The 24,749-nt window shown below is 37.1% G+C and overlaps 1 protein-coding gene across 7 annotated transcripts in view; it reads right to left on the bottom strand.

Annotated features, from left to right (window-relative positions):
• Positions 1 to 4,145: 4,145 nt before the first annotated feature.
• Positions 4,146 to 24,749, bottom strand: part of CNTLN (centlein) — a 309,757-nt gene continuing 289,153 nt past the window's right edge. For 5 of the 7 annotated variants that reach the window (XM_059141989.1, XM_059141990.1, XM_059141988.1 and 2 more), the window contains 3 exons: positions 19,282 to 19,467; positions 16,500 to 16,577; positions 4,146 to 5,555 (listed from right to left, as the gene is read on the bottom strand). In XM_059141989.1, the coding sequence (XP_058997972.1) occupies positions 5,454 to 5,555; positions 16,500 to 16,577; positions 19,282 to 19,467 (366 nt within the window). In that variant the 3' untranslated portion in view covers positions 4,146 to 5,453. The remainder of the gene's footprint in view (positions 5,556 to 16,499; positions 16,578 to 19,281; positions 19,468 to 24,749) is intronic. The other 2 variants (XM_059141986.1, XM_059141991.1) reach the window with 2 other exon arrangements.

The raw sequence follows: 24,749 nt of genomic DNA on the forward strand, positions 1-24,749 counted from the left end.
TCCACATGTGGTCTCCCAGTGAATAACACTCCCTACGTCACATTCTTGACTTTGACAATGTGCTGTAGTTACATTAGGTGCCAATCATCCAGGGAATCTGAATGAAGTGTACTCAAGGACCCTCTGTACTACTTCTGCAACTTCTTGTGAATGTTACACTATTTCCGAACAAAAATTTATATTAAAAAAAAAAAGGAAAAAGAAAAGCTGGAATAAAAATGACTTGAATATGCTTTTCTTTTGCTAATTTGCTCCCATCACTGAATAAAGAATATAAATAAAGAAGAATGGGGAGGATCCTTTTTTTTTTTTTTTTTTTTTTTTTAGATTTTATTTATTTATTTGACAGAGAGAGATTACAAGTAGGCAGAGAGGCAGGCAGAGAGAGAGAGGAGGAAGCAGGCTCCCTGCTGAGCAGAGAGCCCGATGCGGGACTCGATCCCAGGACCCTGAGATCATGACCTGAGCCGAAGGCAGCGGCTTAACCCACTGAGCCACCCAGGCGCCCCGGGGAGGATCCTTTTTAAGACAAAGGATGTTGACAGGTGTCTATGACAGAGAGCGTGCAATGGAAATTAAACTCCAGAAAAGAACTAGGCCCAAACCAAAGCAATTTATCAAGGCAACAGGAAGATTTTTTTTTGTACGCTCAAATTGAATAGTAGTTACTTGAGATAAGATATTGAAGGAAAATGCAAACTTGTTATATTTTTTTATTTTTTTCTCTTAATTAAATTTCATCCCCAAATATGTTTAGAGTACTTTAAGTTGGTTCCGTTTGTAAAAGATGCATTTCTTCCCTGTTTCGAATGGGATGGCACACAAGACAATGAAGTCTCTGGTACTTCTCTACTAACAGTTCTGGGGTCCCTCACCCCGGATTTAGCATTAACAAAGAGTAACATTTTCTTTATTATAAACTATGAGTACAAGGATGCAGGATGGCAACTTACTCTTAGTGATGATAACCAGAAGAAAGCAAAAAGTGCTGGAATCAAGATTGTGTTATTATGGACCATGTGTGTTGGTTTAAGAATAAAGAAGAAAATTGAAGATTAGACCATGGAGAGGAAATCCTTGTAGTGCCCACCATTCCCTAACATACAGGGAAAGCAATCAAATATATGTGTGCATGTTTAAGAATCAAAAGATAACCAAAGGCTTTTTAAAAAAATTTAAGTATAATTAATATACCATGTTATGCTAGTTTCAAGGGTACAATATAATGATTCAACAATTCTATACACAACTCGGCACTTATCACTCTTAATCCCCTTTACCTACTTCACCCATCCCCCAACCCACCTCCTCTCTGGCAACCATCAGTTTGTTCTCTGTGTTCAAGAGCCTGTTTTCTGTTTGCCTCTTTTTTTCTGTATTTGTTCACTGTTTTGTTTTCTTAATTCCACATATGAGTAAAGTCATGCTATTTGTTTCTCTGCCTGACTTATTTCACTTATCATCGTACTCTCTAGGTCCACCCATGTTGTTGCAAACGGCAAGATTTTGCTTTTTTATAGCTGAATAATATTCTAGTGTGTGTGTGTGTGTTTATGTATACACACATACCATATCTTCTTTTAAAAATGTTTAACAAAACTTTGGCTTAGAGGCAAACAAACAGAAAAACCAAAAACCAAACAAAAAAAAAAGCTTTTTAAATTTGATTATGCTATATTAAATCACTGTTATACATTTTGTAGTAATTCCAAGGGCAGTTACATGCACAGGTATATAAGAATTAAAGATAGCAATTCTTGTGGCCACTTACTTCATGGATACTCTGAACCCAGAAAATAAAGGGCTCTCTCAAAATGTTTCCTGGCACTCACCCGTTCTTTTTGGTTTTATTTGTGGCTATACACTTCTTATAGAAATTTTCTTTTTGGACCATCTAAATCTAAATGATTCGTCTTACTTGCAGAATCCTGTGACATTTTGAGAATTAAGTTAGTATTTGTCAGTCTTTATTGTGTCTCTTTGACCCATGTGTCAATCCCTCTGCCAATACCACACACTCTTGATCGGTGTATCTTTATAACACATCTTGCGGTTGGGTGGAGTGATTTCTCCCTCTTTAGTCTTCCTTAAAAATCTTTAGCTTCTCTCATTCCTTTGCCTTTCCATAAAATTTTTAGAAGACTCTTATCTCTATTTTCAAAATATCTTGCTGTGATGTCTGTAGGAACTGGATTAAACCTGTATATCTATTTGGAGACAACTGTCATCTTTGCTACATTGAATATCCCAATCTATGATCTCAGTATGTTTCCCTACTTAATCTTCTTTCATCAGGGTTTGTAGTTTTCAGTATACAAGTCTTATACATGCTTTGTTAGATTTACACCTAAGTAATTTTTTTTTGAGCAATGGTGAATTGTACTGTAAATTATGGTTTCCACACATGTATTTATAGTTCACTGATGTATAGAAATACACTTAATTTTTGCATGTTGATCTTGTATCTTGAGAAGTCACTTATTAATAATCTAGGGATTTTATTTATGTAGTTATGTACTTACTTACTCAAGAGATAGCTTTTACTTCCTTTTATTGCCTTAGTATGCTGGCCAGGATTTTCAATGTTATGTTGAATAAGAGTGCTGAGAGTAGATATCCTTGCCTTATTTCTGATCTGAGGGGCAAGTGTTCATTCTTCCATCATTGAATATAATGTTAACTGTAGGCCTTTTGTGATTGTTCTCATCAAATTGAAGAAGTTCTTAATTTTCTGATGTTTTTCTTTCTCACACACGTGTTGAATTTTTTGAAATGTTTTTCTAGAATTTTATGATCATGTGATATTTCTCCTTTACATTGGTTTTTGAATATGGAATCAGCCTTGATTTTCTATCTTCTTACCAATGTCCCTCATAAACATCAATAATTCTAAACAAACTTTTAGAAAATTAGATTAGTTTTCTATTGCTGCCATCACAAATTACCACAAACTTAATGACTTAAAAAGGCAAAAATGGGGGTACCTGGGTGGCTCAGTGGGTTAAAGCCTCTGCCTTTGGCTCAGGTCATGATCCCAGGGTCCTGGGATCGAGCCCCGCATCGGGCTTTCTGCTCAGTGGGGAGCCTGCTTCCTCCTTTCTCTCTCTGCCTGCTTCTCTACATACTTGTGATCTCTGTCTGTCAAATAAATAAATAAAATCTTTTAAAAAAAAGGCAAAATGTATTCTCTTATAGTTGTTGATATGCAAAGTCAGTTTCACTAGGCTAAAGTCATGGTGTCAACAAAGCTGGGTTTTTGTTGTTGTTGTTGTTTTTTCCTGGAGGCTCTGTAGAGGAGAATCCATTTTCTTGCCTTTTCCTATATCCAGGGACTGCCTTATAGTCTTTGGCTCCTGGCCCCTTTTCTCTACACTGAGTGCTGTTGGGGTAGTATTGCCAAATTTCTTTGTCCCTCTGCGTCTGTGGTAACATTGCTCTCTGTCTGACTGATTCCTCTTGCCTCCTTCTTGGAAGATATCAGGTCCCAAACAGAGAATCCAGGATAATCTTCCCACTCAAGATTCTTAGTTTAATCACATTTGCAAAGTCCTTTTTTGCCATAAAAGGTAACAAATTCACAGGTTTTAGGAATTAGGAGGCAGACATCTTTGGAGGCCATGTTTCAGCCTACCACGTTTTCTTTCTTTCTACTATTCTTATTTGGTTTTGGCATCAGGGTAATACTGTGCAGTCACATTTTTAGCTTTGTAACAAAATTCTGCTGGGATGAGATGCTACATTTTAAATTTTATAATTTTTTCTTACGATCGTCTTCTGATTTGGGAATACTGCCATGAGTATTCATGATATTGGGTAATGTCAATAGGGCATTCCTTTAGCACAGGTCTAACGTCCTTGTATAATTAACGCAATGCTTTGCCATCTAGTTCAACAGCAAGATAGTCTGCACTTCACTGTGCCCTAAAAGTTATGACATTTGAAGGTCATTTTTCTCTTCTTATTTTGACATGACGGGCATGCACTGGTATTTTTTTAAGCACAGTAGAGTGGAATTTGTGATTTGTAGCTCGCCAAGAAGTAGTGCCAAGTGACCCCACCACCATATATGGTCTGGGCCTCACACTCACCTGCACTGCTGTAGCTTGAAAGCAGCCATAAACAATAAATAAATAAATGAGCATCGCTGTGTTCCAATAAAACTTTATTGATGGACACTAAAATTTAAATTTCATATAACTTTCACATGCTACAAAATATATGCTTTTCTTTTAAACCATTTGATAATATAAAAATTATTCTTAGCTTGTGGGCCACACAAAAACAGGTGGCAGTCCAGATTTGGCTTCTGGGCCATAATTTGCCAACCACTGCCTCAACCTCAGGGGACCTATATTCTAAAGGGGGCTAGGGGGGCAGAAATTAACAAGAAGATAAGTGAACAGGTAAAATAGATAATTTTCTGTGATAAAGGAAATTAAACAGTATGATGGCCAAGGAAGGTGTCTCTCGGGGAACAGGTAAGGTGATCCTAAGTGGTAAGAAAAGTCATGTTGAGCCAGTCATGAGATAAGTTGAGAACAGAATATTCTAGAAAAAGAAGAGCAAGAATGAAGGCTGCATACAGGCAGAAGTTTGGTGAATTAGCAGAGCCTTTCCCAAAAAGGTCACATGGGGCAGGAACATAGTAAAGAGGTGAAATGGGGGTGAGAATATCTGGAAATCTAAAAAAGATGACATCATTGTTAAGAATTTAACTTTAAACTTAAGAAATTAACTTTAATTAGTTGACCACAGTAGGAGTTATGGTAGATCTAACTTTACACACTGAGCTTGTGGTCCCTTGCTAATTTCTAGGAGCACACCAAGTCTCGTGAATTTAAAAAAAGAAAGGGAGAAAAGGAAAAAATGTTTTTATTTTTGCCACATAGTTCTAGGAAAATACAGTATCTCCTATATCATCTGGTATATTGAGAACAGATATAACTGGACCACACAATTTACTTCATTAAATGCTCATCCTTAAGATAATGGTGTTCCCCATTTTATATTTGCTTACAATACAAACGTGCTCTTCACTGGCTGATTTAAGGCCTTTTATAGAGACATTATGTCAACTCTCTAGTTTTTTTATAAAACTTAAAATATTAAACCCTCAGTTTACCTTTTTTCTTCTTATATTCAGGCCAATTTGTGTGTCCAAGCTTGTTCTAATTTCTTTGACTGCACTGGAAGGAAAATCATTTTTAAGTTTGCATTGATTTGTGGCAATATTTGTATTCAACAATCAAATGCTACACTATTTCCTTTTAAATGGCTATGTACTTAATTAGTTTCCCTTGTTCGGTAATTAATTAGTTTCAAGCCTTCTTATTTTGGTATCGAACCTGACTATTGATAGCTGGAGTAGATACTGTATCAGATGGTAATGCATGTTTTCTAGTCACATTGCAAAAAAAGTTTTCACTTCTGGAAAGAAGTTCTTCATTGTAGTATCATCTAATATCTTTCATAATTGTGAAATATGCTTCAACTAGTTTCTTTCTTTCATTTATTTTCTCCAGTACTGCTTCTAGTAAATAGGAGGCAAAAGGAAGCTGGAAGAGAAACACAGAAAAAAAGATGATCAAAACCCTATATTTTTTCCAGCTCAAAAAGACACAGTAAGTATCACTAAACCATTAGAACTCAGCTATCTGCAACTCTGTACCCATAATGGTACCCTACTGGGTCTCTTTTCAGCTGATCTTACTGGATATTGGGGGTAATTTTGTCTTTTATAATAAAAATGATAAAAGAGCAGAAGTAAAATGAAAAAAGATAAACGCCTTATTGAACAATTCATGGTTTACTGACCATGTTAATGATGTAATCTGCAATACAAGCAGCGAAGCCATTTGTCTTCAATCAGCTGATCAATAGCAGGTTACGGCCATCTCCAGGGCCCACAGGCCCACAGAAGTCGTACAGTATGCTCATCAGTCATCAAAGAATGAGAGAGAACTATCAATACACTTGTCTGTGTGGGAGCCAAACACTTTGCGAGTCATAGGGTAAAATTTCAGAGGGAAAAAAATGGCAAAAGTATGCCCATTGATTAAGTTGTTATAGAAAAGTTTGTTTGGCATATCAAAGTGTAATACACATGTTGCAAACTGCTGAGTTTATAAAATGTAGAGTATATTTTTAAATTTCATAATTTATATAACTTTTCCGGTAAAGTTTCATTGTTCCCTCTGCTTCCCTAGGCTTTCTGGAGAACTCCAACTTGTATGATGCATGTGTGCACTGTAAGTGGGAGAAAATCTAAACTGTTCTCCAATTACTCACACAGCTCCGCCAACTTGCTTCCACCTCCCGTCCAGCTCTCTGGTCTCACAGAGAGGTTTCTGATAATTAAGAAGTTCATTACGTTACTTCTTGGAGTTGTCGTTTGGGTTAACTAAGGAAAGACTACTTTTGTTTCCCTGAATAAGTTAGTTGAGAATGCTTGTCACGCCCCGTCCCCTTTCCTAAGGGGAAGTGGCACCGGGGCCTTTTTTGTGCTAGGATGAGCACTGGCAGTGTTACCCATCAGCACCTGAGCAAAGACTGATGCTCCCAGTAGGGGTTGCCTAGCTGTGCTCAGCTAGGGTGATTATAATTAGTTGAACCAAACAGAATGGCTCTTTTCTGAATTTGAATTGGGGGAAAACAGAAAAGACTGGCCAGGGACAGTGAAACACCAGGCAAACCGATTATGTAGCCCAGGAAAGAAGCAGAGACCAAAGCCAGTCCATAGCATTGCCTCAGATCCCAAGTTTCTAAGATTCCAGTTTAACTTCTTTCTTATCTTTATAACAAACTACCTTCTCCTTAGGACAGCCTAAGTCTCTGCCAGGAGCTTCACACATTGTCTTCCTTGAAACTTACCACTGAAGAAAGCACAAGATACCAAAATATCACATTTCTTCAGTTCTGAAGATAGACTTGAACAGACGATACACACAATCACTTAAAAACAGCTTTTTCTGGGGAGAAAACCCCCTACCACATTAAATATATACATACTGTGTTGGCATTCCAATGTCAGAAAAACAAAAATGTGGGGAAAATGCATTTTAGAATCAAGGAAGAAGTCCGTTAGACTTCCTTCTGTAAGATAAGGATACTAAAAGCAAATCCTTACTTTGACAGTTTGCCCTTCTGGGATGCAGAAAAGGGTTATATTTGGCAAAACTGTCAGTCTTATAAATTAGATAATTTACATTCTCAGGGCATTAATATTAGATGTTAAAGAAATGCACATACATAAAACAAAAACAAAACTATCAGGCAACTTTCTTTTATGCTGGCCAAGGCTACCAGTACCATTCGCATTCCTACCAAAAAAACAAACAAATGGGCGCCTGCGTGGCTCATTCCGTTAAGCTTCCAACTCCTGATTTAGGCTCAAGTCATGATCTCAGGGTTGTGGGATGGAGGCCTATGTCTGCCTGTCCTTCTCCCTCTGCTCCTCCTTCAGCCCCTGGCTCACATACTTTTTCTCTCTCTCTCTCTCAAACAAATAAATAAAACCTTTAAAACAAATAAGAATTAAAAAAGAAGAAAAAAAAGCAGACAAACAAGATGAGAATAACCTCTCTTTTCTTCCTGATAGAAACAAAAAAGTTCATTTCCTAAAGCTGGTCAGAGAAAAAAAAGAGTTCTCTGACCAAAAACTTTGGGAAACAAACCAAACTTTAAAAATGTCCTTCATTTCAGGATTTCTTAGCGGCTTTAAAATACTAACAGGCACTGTGTGTCTGCAATATCCTATTTCTGGATTCATTCGCCCATGCTTTTCTCATGGTCTATTTATCATGTGGAACCAGCAGTCCATGGAACCCACTTTGGGAAACACGGCGCTTCTGTAATTGCCCTTGTGATGACGTCACCTGGTACTTTCACCAGACCGACATTTATCATTTGCATATCACTTTTTCAAGTTAAAACCTAAACCTTATTATCTTGTGATCTGAACAGTTTTCAACATGTCATGCACTCAGAAATTTCACTTCCTTTGGAAAAAAAATCTTATCTCCAAGAATTTGTCTTCCAGGAAGCCTCCAACCTGGAACAAGAGGTCCATTTACTAATTTACTACTGACAACTCACTTTCTTCTCTTCCTCTGGCTCCCAATAAAATGTAAAGCCCCACAGTTAAACACAATTGTTTGTCAATCCTGTTTGGCTGGATTGTTAGCTTCTTTTAAGCTTCGTATGGACGATAACACATAGGGATTTCAAAAAGCAATCAATCTTTTAATCATGACACACACTATGTTCATGTCTATCTGCCCTGCAAATAGGTCAGAAGGATGTTACTATCTGTCTATATATGATAAAATGAAAGTTCATATATCTTACATGTTGGCTGGAGATGTTTATTTTAATTCAGTGGTTCTATTTCCTTTTTTATAAACCAATTCTGAAATTCTGCCTCTAAACACAGTGCTCACTGTACATGCTTTTTATGACTTGTCATTTACTGGGAACTATAAGGCCGGCTCTCAACAAGATCTTTCAGAAGTTTTGTTTTTGTTTTTTAATATATAGGGATCAACTGTAATTTTGCAAAATATAAAATTAATGTAATTTTGTATTAAGCTCATTAATAACTGAAACAAACTGAGAGGAAGTCTAAGGCAAAGTCAGAATTACAAAACACTTCAAATGAACATAATAACTGAAAGTAACGGTTAATAAAAAAATTATAAGCACATGTCCCTTCTACTTTATAAATTGTTCCTTACTCATGGAGTAGACTCAATACATATTCAAATAATGAGTGTACTAGTGGTCTTGGGTTTACAAATAGCCTCTCTTGACAAGTCCGCACTATTTATCTTTTGGCAAACTTCTTCCATAGACTGTACAGATAAAAACTTCTCCTTAGTCTAGGATGAATTAATGAAAATTCTTGTTTTCTGAGAGTGACAAAGAATGGCATTCTGAATTCACTGGCTATTTTAGTCAACTGAGAGTACTTACTTTTATCACTTACAGATTATTATTAATTCTTAAATCTTATAAATTACGGTTAACCTGAAGACTCATGGTACATTTTTAATCCACTGTGATTCAAAAGAGTTCTGCAAAATCTTACAGTACCAAACGAACATCAGTTCTCAACATACAGCTATAGATTGGGTATAGTTAAGACTGTCCTTAAATATGAGATGCCTTGGAAAGTGCTTTAAAGGGGCCTCAATCCTTAGGTGTCTGCCTTTGGCTCAGGTCATGAGCCCAGGGTCAGGGGATCTAGGCCAGCGGTGGGCTCCCTGCTCAGCAGGAAACCTGCTTCTCCCTCTCTCACTCCCCCTGCTTGTATTTTTCTTCTCTCACCATCTCTCTGTCTCTGTCAGATAGATAAATAAAATCATAAAAAAAAATTCATATAGCATGTTTGTTTGCCCTATTTTTTTGTTTTTTAATTGCAAAACAGAGAAGACCAGGAGACCTGAATTTTCTGCTACTTTGAGTCTAGATTCAGTGCTAGTTTATGTCCCACAGGGAGTTCAGCATCAATTGAAATCTCTGGATATGCATTCTGGAAGGAACTCCCTCAGATACAGAAAGAACACTGATAGGAGTTTGGAGTTGGACTGATGTGGTGAGCTGACTGGTCAACACAAACTTTCTCACTTAGCCATTCACATGTATCTGAAACAACAAACCCAATAATCATGCTGCCTAGGGTTGGCCTATGTCAGGGACTATCAAGTCCAGAAAGCCTGCATGAGCTCTTTCTCTTGCAAAACAAAGGAGAAGTGATACTCCTGGGGTATGTCAATGCAGGATTCCACCAGCTTGAACTCTTGGACAGAATGGCACAAATAGTGAAGAGCTGATACTATGTGAGATTTCTTCATCTGGAAATTTTTTTTTTAAAAGATTTTATTTATTTATTTGACAGGCAGAGATCACAAGTAGGCAGAGAGGCAGACAGAGAGAGGAGAAAGCAGGCTCCCCGCTGAGCAGAGAGCCCAATGCAGGGCTCGATCCCAGGACCCCAGGATCATGACCTGAGCCGAAGGCAGAGGCTTTAACCCACTGAGCCACCCAGGCACCCCCTTCATCTGGAAATTTAATGAGGACCTTAGAACAACAACTGAGTTTTGCTTGGTGCAGTGTCGTCCTAAACCAGGGTCTTCCTAGTCACTCGGCTGTCCCACTCATGAAAGGTGATTTCTCTTCTGGAGAGATTTCCCCAGATTTCACACAGACTTCCAGCTCATCTTACGTAAACACCTACAGATGTTTGCCTTTAGGACCTGGTATGTTGCTGACACAATCTCAAATTTATCCCTCACACTTAACGAATTGCGGTTTCATTTAGAGGTGTTTCTGTATAAAGGTTGAGATATGAGTGATGGTTACAGATGTTTGAGAGTGACACTGGAAAAATAACAAAGCCTGAAGTCCATGACTATAAAACACAGAGATCACAGAGATAACTTAAAGCATGAGCACTTGTTGGAATGTGCTCCTAACAATAAAAAAAAAAAAAAGGAAAATTTCTATGTAACAAGAAAAAAAAATGAAATAAGGATAACTTTTTAAATCTAAGGGGCAAATGAGCATTTTCACCATTTTCATTCTTGTTTTGGGTTTGAAAACTATTACCAAGAAGATATCATTTTTAAAACACAAGCTGACTTTAATCTAACTTGACTCATATTGAAAATAAAGATGTTAAATTTTATGTCGTATATCTGCTTTTACTGGAAACATGAAAAAAGATTTAACATTGTTTAAAAAAATAAAAATCCCAGGAAGGCTTTGAATGGAAAAATTTGAACTCTGGCTATTTCAGCTAGATGTGAGAAATCTGTGTGGGTGGCTGATTTGTGTGGGTTTCTGTGTGTGAGCAAGGGTGAGTGGGTTAAGTATGTGCATGTGTCCGCATGTGTTCGAACTGCAACAGAGTAGATGTGTTCAGAGTTCTAAGGAGAAACTTTCAGTTAACCTTCAGGCCAGAAGGTACTCTATTTACAAGAGCCAGGGACATTGATAAAACCCTTCTCAATGCCATAGTGCAAGGATTCTGTCGAAGGTAAGCATATTTTGCAGAGAGGCACTGGGGAAAGAGCCGTTTTAAATTTCAGCATTTGCGAGATCCGAAGCAACTAAGAGGAACAGGGATATTTAAAGCTAAAGAAAAACCACTGATTAAATTCCATATTTTAAATTCTCAACAGCTGAAGGCAGAAGGAATATTTGATATGGCCCCAATGCAAGAAAATGATCTCCAAAAAGTGGACTAAAATGGACTGAAGGAAATCCAAAAAAGCATTAGCAGTAACAAAGAACAGGGCAACAACAAAAGGAAATCAAGACACATTTTCCAGCCATTTCCGGCTCAAGGTTTTTATACAAATCCTAGTAAAGAACCATATTGTGTTTGTAAGTGTATATTACTTGTTTTGTACAAGGATACATATTTTAATATATATACATATAATTCTGTTCAAGTTAACTGTTTAATAAATTTCAGAGTTGATACAAATTAACTCTTTGTTTATTGTCTTCCACCCCCAGAAATGTAAGCTCCATGAAGGCAGTGATTTCTGTCTCCTTGGTTCACTTCTTATCTCCACTGATTCCCTCCAATGCCTTTTAAAGTCCCAATTCAAAAGGACTGCTTCAGGTATTTTAAGGCCTGAAAATAAAGCTAAGTGACCTCTATGACAATTTAATTCTGAGGATCAGAATGGGCAAAACAAATAAACAGTTGTCTTTTAGAGGGCAGAGTATAAACCCCTCCTGGTCTGGATACATGAGAAAGTAAGATTGACCAGAGTATTATAGGGGGACATCTCCTTCTGTGCCAACTGAAAGGAGCAAATTAAATAAGAAACAAAATAATTTATCTCATTTATTCATAAGTATGGCCAATAGACAGAAATTCAAATTCAAAGGCATTTAAGGCAATCTCTGCTAATTAATGGTGGAGGACATGGCACATGTGATATAAGAAATTTACTGAATTTTTTACTGAATCTTTTTTTCCCTCTTTTCAGTATTAAGGAGAGCATTTTTTAAATGGAGAAACAGTTCACAAAATGCAAAACTCCGAAAGTATGTAATTCACTGGTTTTTAGTATATTCACAAGGTTGTGCGACCATCATTCCAGAACATTTTCATCACTCTCAAAAGAAACCTTGTACCCATTAGCAGCCCCTCCCATCTCCCTACCCCCACCCCCGCCATCCCCTGGCAACCACTCTTCTACTTCCTGTCTTTATAGATCTGCCCATTCTGGACATTCCATATGAATGCAATCATAGACAAATATGGCCTTTTGTCTACGGCTACTTTCACTTAGTGTAAAAGTTACAAGGTTCTTCCATGTTGTAGCATGTATCAGTCCTTCATTCCATTTTATGGCTGAATAATAAACAGTCCATGTATGCACATGTCACATTTTGTTAATCTGCTCATCAGCTGACATACCTTTGGGTTGCCTCCACTTCTTTTGAGGTATTAAGGGTAATGCCTTTGTGAACGTAGGAGTTCAATGTAGGAGTTTTTGTATGGACATGTGTTTTCATTTATTGTGGGCACTTACCCAGTGGATGAAACTTCGGGGACAGAATCTCCCTCCTCAACTTTTCAAAGAACTGACAGACTGTTTCCCAGGAGTGGCATCATTTTACATTCCCAGCAGCAATGAATGAGGTAAGGGTTCTAATCCCTCCACATCCTCACCAACCCTTGGTATTGTCTGTCTCTTTTGTTATAGCCTTCCTACTACTAGGTGTGAAGCAGTAACTCATTTTGGGTTTTGGTTTGCATTTCCCTCATGGTTAATAATGTTGCACATCTTTTCACGTGCTCATTAGTTATTTGTTTATCTTCTTACAGAAATGTCTATTCAAATCCTTTTTTTTTGCTTTTCGTTGCTGAGTTGTAAGAGTTTGAAAAGTGTTCCATAAATGGTTAAATTTCACTAAAAAGAGCTGGATAGAAGGCTAGGCTGAATTAACAAAAGCTCGTGAGTCCTTGAATATTGTTAATGGGAGTCATCTACTAAATTTTCTATGGCTTCAGTACTGACATCTCCTCCCTACCAAATTTGATCTATGTCTTTGGGTTTCTTAAACTCTTAAAGGTATCATCATCTGTCTCTTTATGTAGGGTATTAAACTCACCCATCTATGGCTTCTGCTTTCTGACTTCACTTCATCTCATTACTGCTATTGATTCAATCAGTGTAATGTGGATCACATCTACCTCATTCTTTCTTTTTATGGCGAGGGCACATGCAGACCCTCATTGCCCTTTGCCTCAACTATGTTCCTGCTCCCAGTCTCTCTCCCTCCAGACCTGCCATGGGCTGATCTCAGGCTTCTGTTCCAAAGCACAACTCTGATCATATCCCCTTCCTGCTCAAAAGCTTTCATAGTTTGGTCCCAGCCTATTTTTCCTATCTCTGTTTCTCCTCCTACTCCCTAAACTACAAAAAAAAAAAAAAAAAAAAAAAAAAAAAAAAAAACAATTTTGAAGGGCTCTGCCATCCTATTATAATCATTAACTTGTTTGTCTCTGCCATAAAGTATACATTTTTTAAAAATGTACCATGTAAAAAGAGGAAGTACTCCAAGTAAAAATATTCAAAGAAATTAAGTGGCAGCTGTGCCATAAAAAATGATAGCAGATACTAGAAAGTTTTTTTTTAAGTGTAATTTTTATTGTTAGCTATCCAGGGGATGTAGGTTGGGTGCAGATAAAGATTAAATAGATAAAGTTACCAACAGTATCAGGACCACTTGAAGGAATGAGGACATATACTTGCATTCTGTATGCAATATAGAAAAGGGTTAAGGTTTTAGACCTTTCGGTTCTCAGGGAATTTGGCTAACACAGCAGTAGGTATTACCCTCTTACCCTGGAGTCCTAAGCTGCCACACGGCAGAACGGCTTTTTATTCTGTGTAAATACTTTATAAATACAAATTTTAATCCAATGATTGCTGAGAAAAATTACTTTGCAAGAAAATAATTTTGTGGCCCAATCCTTAAACCAAAGCTAAAACCGCAGGGCCAGATAGACTCCTAAGATCTGTGAATTCCCTTACATACAGCACCCAACACAGAGGGAAGACGTAAAAGAGAGGTTTTCTGACAATTTTATCCTCAAAATATTTTAATAACCAAGTATCAATATTGAATTAACTCGTTTTTGAAGGAAATGTGCTCTACTATTCCACGGCCTAGCAATCCTGTAACCCAGATACACAGAACCGTATGTCTTACTCAATGGACGCAGGAGGGAACACACACCCTTCTGGCCACGTGATCCTGACAGCATCACCTAGCCTCTCACAAAATTGGTGCACAAAGAAAACCTTCTCTACAATTCAGGACAAATATAATTGCTGGAACCGAGAGAGAAGAAAAGTAGGCTAAAAAAAAGAGAGAGAGAGATGTTTTCTATCTTCTAGATTTTTCTCTTGGGTGTAATTATGAAGTGACATCGAAGTGCAGCCAATGAAGTCCCTATTTTTTTCACAAAATTCAAAGACATCAGCAAAACCACCTATGTCAGTAATAAAAATAAAAAGTCTTTGACTTTTTAAATGTTTTCATACTGTCACAGTGGAATAAAATTAGCTTGAAAAATGATCTAAAGGCACACGACGCAGTTCATTATGTAGAACAGCAACAGCAGAGCTTTCCCAGTGTTCATAAAGGCCGCTCCATTAAATTTACCTCCAGTCAATAATTAGGAGTCCACAAATAAACCCGGGCAATTAAATCAATACTGCCAAGCAATTATATTCCCAAGTCCAGGCTCAGTGGCACAAAAAGGCACTACATCAAACTGCAGTATGAAGTGATCTGATGCCATTTTCAGCAGGATTTTTTTTTTTTTTTGCACTAACTAAAGAAAGCAGGCACACACCCAGATAACGCAGAATGTGTGCATGCATGTCTGCACAGGTGCATCAGACAAAATCAGCGCTGGGGTCAAGAACGCTTTCATAGAATTTAATAAAGATGTACACCTGTGGACGTATTATTTTTATGGTTGTAACTGATGATAGAAGTTCCAGATTAGAGGGTCATGCTTATAAGCTGAACATTAAAAAAAATTCATTCATAAGTTTATTTTTATCATTTTCAAGCTTAAAAATATAACCCGACACAATCATTACTAAATTCCTTTGATGTGCTCAACATTGGGCTGGGCGTGGGGTGTGCAACATAATTAAGAAATGGCCTTTCTTCTCAAAAGTAAGTTGTCACCACATAAGACTCTGTCCAGTCCCCACACATCTGCGCTTGAATAACTGTACACCAAAGACTGCCGATCACCTTCTATTACTACTAAAGCGATTCCAGATGTTTCAAAACTATATAAGACTGATACTAAGAATATCAGTAGTTCAGATGGGATTGGACTTATCCTTGATTTTTCCAAAAGGACAGATACTGTTCTTTCTTAATGTAAATGTAAAATAACGGCATTTAAATCTGTCTTTATTTTTAATCTTGACATAAACATTTACGAGGACTTTCCAAAACTTAAGGGACAGTCAAGGTTTTTTTTTTTCTTGGCTCTTTTTTTGAAAAACACGTTTTAGCTCTTTTAATTCTTGGTTCTTTTCAAAAAGACACAATTAGGCTGAGCAATAAGAACTGTAAATGAAAGAGTTTTCGAATACATTACATGCTGTCGGTGATGTCAACACAAAAGCTGGCTACGACTAGAAAGGCTGGGCTCTCACCTGCCAATAAACTGCCCTTGATCACTTACAAGAGGGGCACATCCCAGCAGACTCTATGTGTATTAAAAAAATACTTGAAAGGAAAGAAAAAGTATCACACAGGTCACAGCAGCAGTCTCAATGGACCCCGCAGGGATTTCAGCTCGTCTTGGCCTTGTCATCCTCTATGCAGCTTTCCTCTCGGCCCAGAAAATGTCGATAGGAAAATGTTTGAGGGGCCTCTGGTGGAAATTTTTTCATTCTTTCTGCATTGACAGGATGCCAAATCAATATTTACTTCCCACTAACAAGCTGCTCGAGGTCTCAGTAGAAAATATTGTAGAGAATGCGGGAAGACACAGTAATAAACAGCTGTCTGGCTGTGAGGAAAACATGAATTGACTGGAAACAGGTCCATAGTAAAAGGTCACCGAAACCCATGAACTCCTCAGGTGTCCATATCAACCACCAACTTTAAAGACACATAATAAAGAATCTCTTCTCCTAAGAGGGCTGAGAGAATAGATCCTTTTCAGTGTAGCAGGCCTACAGGTTGACTCAATAATTTAATTAATGCATTTGCTAAGACCTGTGTTGGCTCTTCCCAAGGCATTTGTTTCATTTGTTAAGTCCAAAAGTACAAATAGAGGGTTAACTTTCCTGTCTACCTATTGGAATACTTCTTTACCTAACAGAAGTAAATGATGTGGCAAGTGTTTACAAAAAGTTAGACATCGAGTAAAAGTGTAAGGCTTGGAATATTTTTTTTAAAGAAGTTTTTGGAGATGAAGCAGAAAAATAAAATACCTGTCCTTCAAGAAGTTTCTGAATGTACAACAGCCATTCTCGGTCATTCTCAGCATCTAACCTTGTCCTTTCTAGGTCCTAAAGGAAGAAAATCAAAAGACCGATGTTAATTCCATTTACATGAACTTGATCACACTGTTAGATACTGAATAAATTTCAAGAGATACTGTAGAATAGGGTTCCGTAAAGACCAGCCTGTCCTTCCAAAGTAGGGAATACACAAATCTGTCCTCTTAATATTTAATTTATAAATACTGACATGTAGAAGATAAAGCTGTATTTCTGTATTTCACAATACAATTCAGGAATATTTTATTTCTGTCTTCACAGTGGAGCTCAAGGTAGGGACAGAGGTGGCAGTGAAAGCGATTAAAATAAAGTGAAAAATTAAGACAAAGCTGTATGAAAGAATCATTTACAAGTGACTCTTGTAAGATTACATAAACCTTATATTAATTAAGAAATCTGATCTCTCAATAGATAATTAAGGAAAACTATTACAACTGCAAACAAAATAGGACATGGCATGGCTCCAGTGTTTTTAAATGCTTATTTATTGTAAACATCCAATAGTTAACTGATAGGTAAGGACATTTCTACTTCAAGTGTTATAAGCCCCTAAATATTTTCAACCCACCAATGATGAAGGTAAAGTATTCATATATATTTGTAAGTGCAGTAGATTATTCAGTTAAAATCATGATTCAGCTTACAAAAGGTGGACTTTTCAAAAAAGGACAGGTTTAGGAAATGAACATTTGCTGAAATTTACTGGAGGCCAGGTATCTGGGGAGGCACTTTGCATAGGTTATCACAGTTTTTATACTAATTCACTAGAGTTCAATGTGGTTTAAAGAATGTAAGGTGGTTTGGGCTCTGCTTGGACAAGTCCAGTCAACTCTCTAGACCTCTGAAAAGATGCAGGGATCTTATTAAGCTCCGATCTACAATTAAATTAATAAATGTATCAAGGTACACGGATCCTTCTCAGAACTCTGTGATTTCTACTGGTGTCCTTTCTCTTCCAGGAGGATGTCCACTGAAGGCTGTGCGGTATGCGTTTCACAGTGCTGTATGTTCCAACTCTAGAATGTATCTACCCAGAGGCTGAGGTGCCCTTTCTTCACAGAAATGTGCCAGCTACTCTTTCGGACTATGAAGAGAGATCTTCTAATTCATATACCCAAAATGGACAACGTTTTTCTATTCAGAGAGAGAGTGTTTTTTGCTAATCTGGAAGCCCAGAGAAGGCATCTTTTGAGACCACACAAAGTTGATGGGCCTGTCTTTCAGAATATGTGTCTGTATCTGTGCCCACACATGTGTACACAAACCCACACAGATACACACATGAGGGATTTGGGTCATCTACTTGTTTTAAAACTCTTAGGGAACAGTGAGGACTCAATCTTAATTTTTTGTAGGGACTCTCACTATCAATCAAGATGTTTTAATTTAATGTCTATAGCAAGATATAGTTAACATCCTTGCCAGAGATACAGTCGTTTCGTGTGTCTTATATCTGATACTATATTTGATAATGCTCTTGTACTTCAGAATTCAGAATTCACAAAGTGAATTCAAAGTGTAGAAAGTCACAGGCATTGGCTGGGGTGCCAAAAATAGGAAACGGAGAGTTCACTATCCTATTCACCCACAGGATGAAAATCATCTCTGCAGGATTCCTTTGACCTCTTTTCTAAGAATTCTTGGCAGTTTTAAAACCTTGGCAAATCATAGATCTGCTCTACTCCAGAAGTTTTTCTGTTTTCATTATTTTCTTTAGAAGTTTTTTGAGCAGCTGATGGGGGGCTGGAGGATGTTCTCATACAAACATTTAAATCTATCATTTTGGGGCGCCTGGGTGGCTCAGTGGTTTGGGCTGCTGCCTTCGGCTTGGGTCATGATCTCAGGGTCCTGGGATCGAGCCCCGCATCGGGCTCCCTGCTCCGCAGGAAGCCTGCTTCCCTCTCTCTCTCTCTTTCTCTCTCTGCCTGCCTCTCTGCCTACTTGTGATCTCTGTCAAATAAATAAATAAAATCTTTAAAAAAAATAACAAATCTATCATTTTACTTATTCATAGTGCCATCATCTCTTTATTGTTTCCAAACAACCAAATCTAATATTCATGTGTCAAAGTCCAGAGACTTATTAGGAAAAAAGGAGTGAGTATCGCCCTCAGGTTTCACAGAAGACTGGACACAGGATAAGGTTCTGCTATCTAAGAGGTCATGACTATGTGTAAAATGCAGTGGCCTCCCCAGGAGAACAGAACTGTCACTGATGACCCAGATCGACATGCACATAAATTCACGCAGACAGGAGTACTTCACCCAACTTAAATCCATAAATGTATTTTTTTCTTTAACTTGATCAGCAATAATTTTGAATTTAGCTAGGAAAGTCAATATATGTACTACTTTTGCTCGTACAGGAAGAAAAGTCTTCAAATCCATTCAAACTGGCTTAATTAAAAATACTAGCTTACAAGATGTATGATTAACTAAATTTAAAAAATAGAAGAGACAGGAAATGACTTGAATAACTGATCTGCATAACCAACATGCTGTTCTAAAGGTTTTATGTACTGGCTTATTTCTGTATAATACAGTGAATTTTCTCTAAATGTTTTCTGAGTTGGTCAACAGCCACAATTTAACTTTCACAGGCATTTTACTATGCTGACCTTCATTAATATTATCTTGAAGATGAAACTCTAAGAATTATAAAGCAAATAAAAGTGTTTAAATTTGATGTGTTAAAAATATTTAAATGATGTTACCATTTCATCTTCTGTATCCATTATTTCCTCTAGATCTGACCGTGAAATGTTCAGGATCGAAGCTGCCAAGGTCTGGGCTTTATGGGTTGAGGTTTTGCGAGCATCCCTGTTTTTTCGCATTTTTTGAAACTCTCTAATTTGTTGCCTTATCTCATGGACATCACTTTGTAACTCTTTGACCAAAGCCTGCAACGCATTGGAAAGAATGTGGGCTCATATGGAAGTCATAAATGAAGACAAAGCAGTCACAATACAAAAATGCAAAGATATAGCAAATCATGGCTTATTAGGATTACTTGGATTTTATTTATTTTGGAACAGAGTAGATTGCTCTTTATTTATTGTCTGTGTGTAATAAAAGTTCTCTTAAATGCGTACTTAACTAACCTGCTGGATTAACCAAACTCTCCAATCCTTTCAGATTTACCAACTGATCCCCTGCTTGGTGAATGCTTGAAGCAGGCAGGCTACTTTCCATCGCGCTAGAGCACAACCACCCCAGCCCACTGAGCTGATGCCAACTGTCATTCCTGTTTATTCTTAAATGTGTGTATATTCATGTAAAGGTTATTTACATGATTAATTTACTTCGTACATAAGCTGAGGAAATACGGCTGCAGAGAGAGAGTTGTTTCTATTTTATTAAGACTGGATCAGAAAGGACCTCCCCCCCGCCCCCTCAGAAAGGACTTTGCAAGGACTTGATAAAGACAAGTTGGGTAAATGTGTAATTAAATTATGTGTGGGCAAGACAACAATGAAGATTAAAAAAATTAGAAACCTAGGCCTGCTTCACAAAGGCCTTTAAGACATGAATCAGTGCTGGTCCATATCATGCCAACACATGCATAAGGAAATGACATCCCTTACTCTGGGTGGACAAAGCTCTGGACCTCAATGCCTGGCTTTGTGATCAGAGAACAGGTTAGCTAAATGTTTAGGTTATTTTTTGATCTTTTGCCAGCTCAAGCAATGTTGCAATAAATAACAGTAAATCAAGTATACATTTTAAATCTCTAGGATATATCTCTAGAAGTGAAATTGCTGGACGAAAGGATTTGTCTAACTCTAATTTTGAAAGCTGTTACTTAATCTTTTCCCTCTCCAAGATGGTCCAAGATACACCTCCACAAAGATAATACGAAAGAACCTGTATCTCCACACCATTAACAGAACACCAATCTAGGATTTCACTAGTTTGTTTTCCCACTGTATTTTTAAATTTCATTTCTCTGATTTAAAAATAAAGGTTGAACATCAGCCTTAAGAGATAATTACATTTCTCGGGGCTTAAGTGGGTACGAGAAGAATAAATGAAAGAAGATGGGATTGGGAGGGAGACAAACCATAAGTGACTCCTAATCTCACAAAACAAACTGAGGGTTGCTGGGGGGAGGGGGTTTGGGAGAAGGGAGTGGGATTATGGACATTGGGGAGGGTATGTGTTTTGGTGAGTGCTGTGAAGTGTGTAAACCTGGTGATTCACAGACCTGTACCCCTGGGGATAAAAATATATGTTTATAAAAAATAAAAAATTATATTAAAAAAAAAAGCAGAGGAAACAAAAGGTCAAGATTGTTGTAATAAAGAAAATTGTAAGTTTGTTCCCATTGCAAGGAAAATATTTTATGTGACTAACAGCTGAAGTTGTTTTCTAAATGACTTAATAGCTCTCACTGCCATATCAATAAATTGGTTATAATTGAAAAAAAAAAGAGATAATTACATTTCTCTGGTCATTTTTTTCTGTTGTCCTTAGCAATTTATCGGAGTTGTTCACATATTTGGATATTACATTTGTCTACTGTGCCTATCCAAATTTTTTCATACTTTGTATTTTCTTTCCACAGTAATTAGTGTTTCATGCCAAGGAAAAAATATTTTTTAAAAAAGACTGCATTTATTATTTATTTGTCAGAGACAGAGAGAGCACACAAGCAAGGGGAACAGCAGGCAGAGCGAAAAGCAGTTTCCCTGCCGAGCAAGGAACCTGATAAGGGACTCAATCCCAGGACTGTGGGAGAATGTCCTAAGTGGAAGGCAGACGCTTAACCAACTGAGGCATCCTGGAAAAAATATTTCTTATGCTTTTAATATCCAATGATGATTTTCCTTTCTTTCTCACTTTTGAATTTTGTGTGATACTTCAAAAAGCATTCTCCACAAAGAGATACATATATAAATGCATTTTCTCACCATAATTTTTTTCTGTTACTTGTAAGAATTTATTTTTCATTTGTATATGTTTTTTACCCATTTGTCATCATTTAGAAATTATTACATAAAATCAGTCATCCTACAACCATTTATTAAAAAGTTCAACTAGGGTGAGTGGGTGGCACAGTCAGATAATTGTCTGACTCTTGGCTTCAGCTCAGGTCATGCCTTTATCATTGTGATATCAAGCCCTGCATGGGGCTCCAGACCCAGCACACAGTCTGCTTAAGACTCTCCCTCCCTGGGGCACGTGGGTGGCTCAGTGCGTTAAGCCTCTGCCTTTGACTCAGGTCATGATCTCAGGGATCTGGGATCAAGTCCCGCATCGGGCTCTCTGCTCAGCAGGGAGCCTGCTTCCTCCTCTCTCTGCCTGCCTCTATGCCTACTTTTGATCTCTGTCAAATAAATAAATAAATTCTTAAAAAAAAAAAAAAGACTTCCTCTCTGTCTCTTTCTGTCCCTCCTGGCCCCACTCTGTCTCTCTTAAATAAAATAAATCTTTAAAAAAAATAATAAAGTTCACCTTTCTCCCACTGGTCTCATATGTGTTTAGGTCAGGGTCTGGACTTTCTCTTTTGTCCCATCTCTCTTTTATTAATGAGGCTTTATAACTTATTTAAACTAGTAAGGCTTTATAATAAATGTTAACATCTGGCAGGGCTAGGAATCCCTCTTACTACCCTTCTTTTTCAGGTTTTTCTTGGTAATTTTTGCTTGTTTGGTTTCCATATGAACCTCCATGTGAACTTTGTCTAGTTTCCCTCCCTCTACAAAACAAATCCCTGTAAAAAACAAAATTTTATTTCAATCATGTTAAATTCCATCCATGTCAGGGTAGCTTTTAGCATGCTGAGTCTTCCTAATTGAAGACCACGGTGTTCCCTTCCCGTTAACTCTTTATTTGTGTTTCTTAGGATCATTTTAAAGTTTTCTCTTTCTAGCTTATTGCTCTTGATAGCTTATTTATTTGTTGGAGGGAAATTATTGTTGAATTATAGGTTCAATATCTGTTCTGCTCCATTATTTGTTTCGTTCCTTGAAGACTCCAATTATACATATGTTGAATCTCTGTCACTTGCTTCATAAAGCCTTTTCCCCCTAATATGCTTTATTTTTTAAGTGAGGCAAAATTATAAATGAAATAGTGCACACATTTTAAGGGTTTAGCTTAATGAGCTTTGACAATGTATAAAGCCATCACCCTGTTCAAGATACACAAATTCTTCATACTCTAGAGTTTTCTCTGATGCCTCTTCCTAGGCAATTCCTTCCACACCCAAACTATAATTGTTGACACATACACATTTATATGAGACCAGCAATATATGTATTTCATGAGATAATTTCTTTTATTTTACTTCCCTGCTTTGCCTGCTATCTTGCTTCCATCTGCTCCTATGTCTCAGCATCTTTTTCCTAAATTCTTACATTTAATTCCACGTTAAACATGGGCTTTTTAGAGGAAATTATTGCATTAATATTTCAAATTTATACTCAAAATTTTCAGCTGCTTTGTGGCAACTTATCTGTGGTGAGACTTATTTTCCTGCCACTTACTTTTTCTTTCTCCATTCTTACTCTACTACATTTGCATAGATACTGTGTTGGTTCATTTCTCTGGACTCAGTTTTGAAGGAGAAGATTTTTTCCTACATCATTTAATTATAGAAAGTTACACAGAAGAAAGTCCTGTGGTATGTTCCAGGCTAGTGAAATTTTACATACTACTTCAATTTTTTTTTTTTTTTGATGAATTCCATTTGCCAGGTAATTTGTTATGATTTGCTTGCCTTTTGTTTTGTTTTCACAATGTAAGGAATCTCTTTTCTTGGATGTTCTGAGACAAGCGGGCTCCTTCAGATATTCCTTGTCTTTGTTATTTTTCATTAAGCATTCTTTCCTTATGGAAGCAAACCAGTTCTAGGATGGCTATCAAAAACCACTGTTGACCTGTTCCACTGTTGCAAATAGGGGATATTGGATTTGTACCTCATGTGAACTTCCATCTTTTAAGAGGTCTTGATCTTTCAGAGGTCTGGAGGACCAAAGACTTCTTTACATGGTGTCTTATTTCTGTGTCCTTTGCATGCTTTCACCAATCTTACCTCTTTTTCAGTTCTTCCATGTATTCTGAAATACAGAGTTTCAGTTCTGATCTACATTGACTGTCAAAAGGAGCTGATTTTTTGTTTCTCAATCTTGTCTGCTGCATGATTCCAAGGGACAGAGGTGGGGTAATCATGAGTTTACCCCTCAAAAATCAAGAGAGAATTTTCCAAAATGCATTTTCCCCTAATATTTCCAGTTCTTGATTATTATGAGAAAAATTGCTATAAATTTTGCTGTACATATTTGTCTGTATGTTTGTACACATGTTTTCATTTCTCTTGGGTAAATACATAGAAGTAGAAGTGCTGAGTCATATGGTAGGTGAATGTTTTATTTATTAGAACTTTTAGAGCTTTCCACCAAATCTTGCACCACCATTCTCCACATTCATTCCAACATCTGGTACTGAATTTATTTAAAGAATTTGTTTAATACTATTGTAAGTTGAAAATTTTCTTTCTCATTTCCTGTTTATTGCTAATACATAAAAATCATTTGATTTTTGTACTTTGACCTTATATTGCATGAAATGGTTAAACTCTCTTGTTAATATTACTAGGTGCTTTATAAATCTTTAGGATTATCTACATTAAGAATCATGTCTCACCTGAGAAATGCAAATCAAAACCACAGATTAGTTACTTACAAAAATTAGTTACTTACAAAGCTAGTATGAATGTTACAAAACAAAAGTAGTAAAAACAGCTATTATTACAAAAATTAGTAAAGGGATACAAAGATAAAAAGATGTAAAATGTGGCATCAAAAACAAAACATGGGGGCGCCTGGGTGGCTCAGTGGGTTAAAGCCTCTGCCTTCGGCTCAGGTCGTGATCCCAGGGTCGTGGGATTGAGCCCTGCATTGGGCTCTCTGCTTGGTGGGGAGCCTGCTTCCCGGTCTCTCTCTGCCTGCCTCTCTGCCTACTTGTGATCTCTGTCAAATAAATCAATAAAATCTTTAAAACAAACAAACAAACAAACACATGGACTGAGAATAAAAATGTTACACTTTATAATGGGATCAAACATAAGTTGTTACCAAAATAAAACAGACTGTTATAGATATAAACTCTTATATGTAAGACTCATGTAAGTAAGCACAAGAAAAAACAGCTATAGTAAATACACAAAAGATAAATACAA

This window comes from Mustela lutreola, chromosome 12 (assembly GCF_030435805.1).
Source record: "Mustela lutreola isolate mMusLut2 chromosome 12, mMusLut2.pri, whole genome shotgun sequence".
NCBI lineage: Eukaryota > Metazoa > Chordata > Mammalia > Carnivora > Mustelidae > Mustela > Mustela lutreola.